Raw genomic sequence first — 3,743 nt, forward strand, 5'->3', positions numbered from 1 at the left:
CTTTGTCTTGTTACTTTACCTTTGGCATAACCTATCTTACTGCATTTTTGTCAATTTAGAATTCTTTGTTATATTTCATGTATGTGTTTTGATTACTTATGTATGATTTCATGAATTTGCTAGAAAATTAAATTTTTTATCCATTAAGTGTAATATAAAAGGTGTGATAAAATAACGGGATTTAGCTTCTGAGAACAATACCTTCTTAAGGGCTAGCCCGGTGTGTTTACAATCTAGTTAACTTGAAGTAGGCAAATCAGCAGTCAATCACTCTCACTTAATTCAATCAGTTTAGATTAACCTCCAGGTGTGCCTTTGAGTATCTGCTAAATAAACAGAGGGGGGAGGGATGTGATAAAATAATGGGAATTAGCAGATACTCAAAGGCCTACCTGGAGGTTAATCTAAACTGATTGAATTAAGTGAGAGTGATTGAATGCTGATTAGCCTACTTCAAGTTAACTAGATTGTAAACACACCGGGCTAGCCCTTAAGAAGGTATTGTTCTCAAAAGACTTTGAATTTAACTTGAGACCACTTTCAAGTCCAGTGAACCAATGGATCTAGATGACACTAACCAATCAGCTTGAAGCAGTGTGTAAGGACCGCCCATGCTCCGGACCTATAAAAAGCTTCCATACACTCAGTTTGAAGAGAGTTTGTGATTGAAGCAGGCTTGTGGCAGAGGACTTGAGGAAGAACCTGACCAGGCTGGAACTCTAGGCTAGATAGGCCTTTTCTTAACTTTCTGAACTCCACATGAATACCTGGTAGGCTTTAATAAATGCTTAATGTCCAAAGACTGGTGCTAAAGCTTCTAATTTAAGGCAACCACACATTTAGATTTTAAATAACACAAAGGTATGTCACTCTTTCCATATATCAATACCTTTCAGCAAAACGAAGGCTTTAAAATATTTTAAATGCTAGAAAAGAAGGGCCATTTCTCCCAGAAGGTTGTATATAACTTCTTTTGCTTAATAACAACAGCCATATGATTTAGCATGGTTTTTGGCAAGGGGAGGGAAACGAAATGCGGTTTCAGTAATAGAAAATAAAATAAGACCAAATGAAGATTTGCATATGGCATCTAATATATACAGTTCTGAAAATTTGTAATCCTCTCACTTTTGTTTTTATACAATTTCTGCCTCTGTTGTTGCATATATCCCCACCACTTCTCCATATGACTGAATCATATACTTTCCTCCAGGCTGAGCTTAAGGTCCACTTCATTAATAAAGCCTCCCCATTTACTTGTAGGGCCCTAGATTATTTACCAAAGACTCTCTTCCTTGCTGGAAAGGATGCTTAGTAGAAGCTGCATGCCTTCATAAGTCACGAAGTTGGCACAAGAGGTTGAGTGAGGAGAGGCATTCTTCCAATTTCCTACTTCAAGACAGAACTGACCAAATTGGAAGTATTTCAGGAAAGTCGGTTGAAGCCCTGCAGCTGCTGCTGTCTCAGCAGAGAATACTGCATTGGAGCCAGTGGCCCAGGAATGACTTCCTTCTCAGCCTCTCAACTCACCCTGTCTAAAGCCTTGGATGAACTTGTGGGACTCTTCCTATCCCTTTGGTTTGGCTTTAAGAGACTATAAGGATGGACAAAGATCCTCAGGGACTGTTAGATTCGTCTTTGATGGCATCTGGCACTGCCAGCCACTCAGAAGCTGAAGAGTCATTGACTGGGCAGAAGTGAAGCTCTTCTCAGGCCTTGGGCACTATTCCCAAACGGAGAAGTTCTTCCAGGTTCATCAAAAGGAAGAAATTTGATGATGAGTTGGTGGAGAGCAGCTTGGGGAAATCATCCAAGCAGGCCAAGGGCGCCACAGGAGTGGGACCACAGTGTTGTTCAAGGAGTGAGCCTTCTTCCAGTGAAAAGAAGAAGGTATCCAAGGCATTGAGCACACCAGTACCCCCCAGCCCAGGCCCCGCCCCTGGCCTCACTAAGCGCATGAAGAAAAGCAAGCAGCCACTACAGGTGACCAAGGACCTGGGCCGATGGAAGCCAGCAGACGATCTCTTGCTCATCAATGCTGTGTTACAGACCAATGATCTGACATCAGTCCACCTGGGTGTGAAGTTTAGCTGTCGCTTCACCCTTCGGGAGGTCCAGGAGCGCTGGTATGCCCTGCTGTATGATCCTGTCATCTCTAAGTTGGCCTGTCAGGCAATGAGGCAGCTACACCCAGAGGCCATTGCAGCCATACAAAGTAAGGCTTTGTTCAGAAAAGCTGAGGAGCAGCTTCTGAGCAAGGTGGGATCGGCCAGCCAGCCCTCCCTGGAGACCTTCCAAGACCTGCTGCACAGACACCCTGATGCCTTCTACTTGTCCCGCACGGCCAAAGCCCTGCAGCGTCACTGGCAGCTCATGAAGCAGTACTATCTTCTTGAGGACCAGACAGTGCAGCCACTGCCAACTGGGGACCAAGTGCTGAATTTCTCAGATGTGGAGGATCTGATTGATGACAGCAAACTCAAGGACATGCGGGATGAGGTGCTGGAGCACGAGCTAACAGTAGCTGACAGACGGCAGAAACGGAAGATTCGGCAGCTGGAGCAAGAGCTGCACAAGTGGCAGGTGTTGATGGACAGCATCACAGGAATGAGTTCTCCAGACTTTGATAACCAGACCCTGGCCGTGCTGCGTGGACGCATGGTGCGCTACCTGATGCGTTCCAGGGAAATTACCTTGGGCAGAGCTACCAAGGACAACCAGATTGATGTGGATCTGTCCCTGGAGGGGCCAGCCTGGAAGATCTCCCGAAAACAAGGTGTCATCAAACTGAAGAATAATGGTGACTTTTTCCTTGCCAATGAGGGCAAACGACCAATCTACATCGATGGGAGACCTGTCCTCCATGGCTCCAAACGGCGGCTCAACAACAACTCAGTGGTGGAGATCGCCAGCCTGCGTTTTGTCTTCCTCATCAACCAGGACCTCATTACCCTCATCCGGACCGAGGCCGCCAAGATAACTCCACCGTGAGAGAAGGAAGGAGCCAGCCAACTCCTCTCTGGCCTCACAGCCTCTCTTTCCACAGCAGCCGTGCTAGTCTGGGAAAGCAAGTTCTGCAGAGATTCCTTCTGGGAGGGCATCTCCTAAAGCCCCAGATGTGGCGGATTGAGCCCTGAGGGAGGGGCGGGCGGACGGACGGATGGAGAGTTCATTTGGGAAGAAATCCTGACTCCCACAGTAGGAGGTACTAAAGGGAGCCCGATTATCCTTATTTGGGCTAGAACCCAGCACCCCATCCTCTCAGCACCGTCAGTTTTAGATTCTACCCAAGACCGCCTCTTCCTGACCAATGTTTCACCTTTTGTAAATAAAGCACTGAGCTCAAAAAAAAAAAAAAAAGGCAGAACTGACCTTATGAACTCTCTATTGATTGAGCTGAGATGGCTTGTTTTCAGTGAGAAAGCTCATTTATTCTGTGTATTGTGTTATATTCTAATAAATTTATTTAGTTTTTATTTTATGTCTGCTTAGAAGACTGGATTTATTGCTTATTTACTATTTGCAAATTTTTAAAATTAATATTTAGTGTCAAAGAACCAAACTTGAGGATATAATCTTGGGGTTGTCCTTGACTTTTCATGAAAACAAAGAATCTTGAAACTAAAGGGAGAAAAATCATTTCCCTAGGTGAGTAATTCTTAGGTGCACAAACAAATAAAATTCTAGCCTGATACCTTCTCCCTGAGGAGAGGAGAGTGACTAGCCTTCTGATCCCTTCTTTA

The 3,743-nt window shown here is 44.9% G+C and overlaps 1 protein-coding gene across 1 annotated transcript; it reads left to right on the plus strand.

Moving 5' to 3' along the window:
• The first annotated feature begins 1,602 nt into the window (after nt 1-1,602).
• On the plus strand, nt 1,603-2,991 carry LOC122747165 (microspherule protein 1-like). The gene is given in 1 exon segment (XM_043993358.1): nt 1,603-2,991. A coding segment is annotated over 1 exon segment (1,389 nt).
• The last annotated feature ends 752 nt before the right edge of the window (nt 2,992-3,743 follow it).

Source organism: Dromiciops gliroides, chromosome 3, assembly GCF_019393635.1.
Source record: "Dromiciops gliroides isolate mDroGli1 chromosome 3, mDroGli1.pri, whole genome shotgun sequence".
NCBI lineage: Eukaryota > Metazoa > Chordata > Mammalia > Microbiotheria > Microbiotheriidae > Dromiciops > Dromiciops gliroides.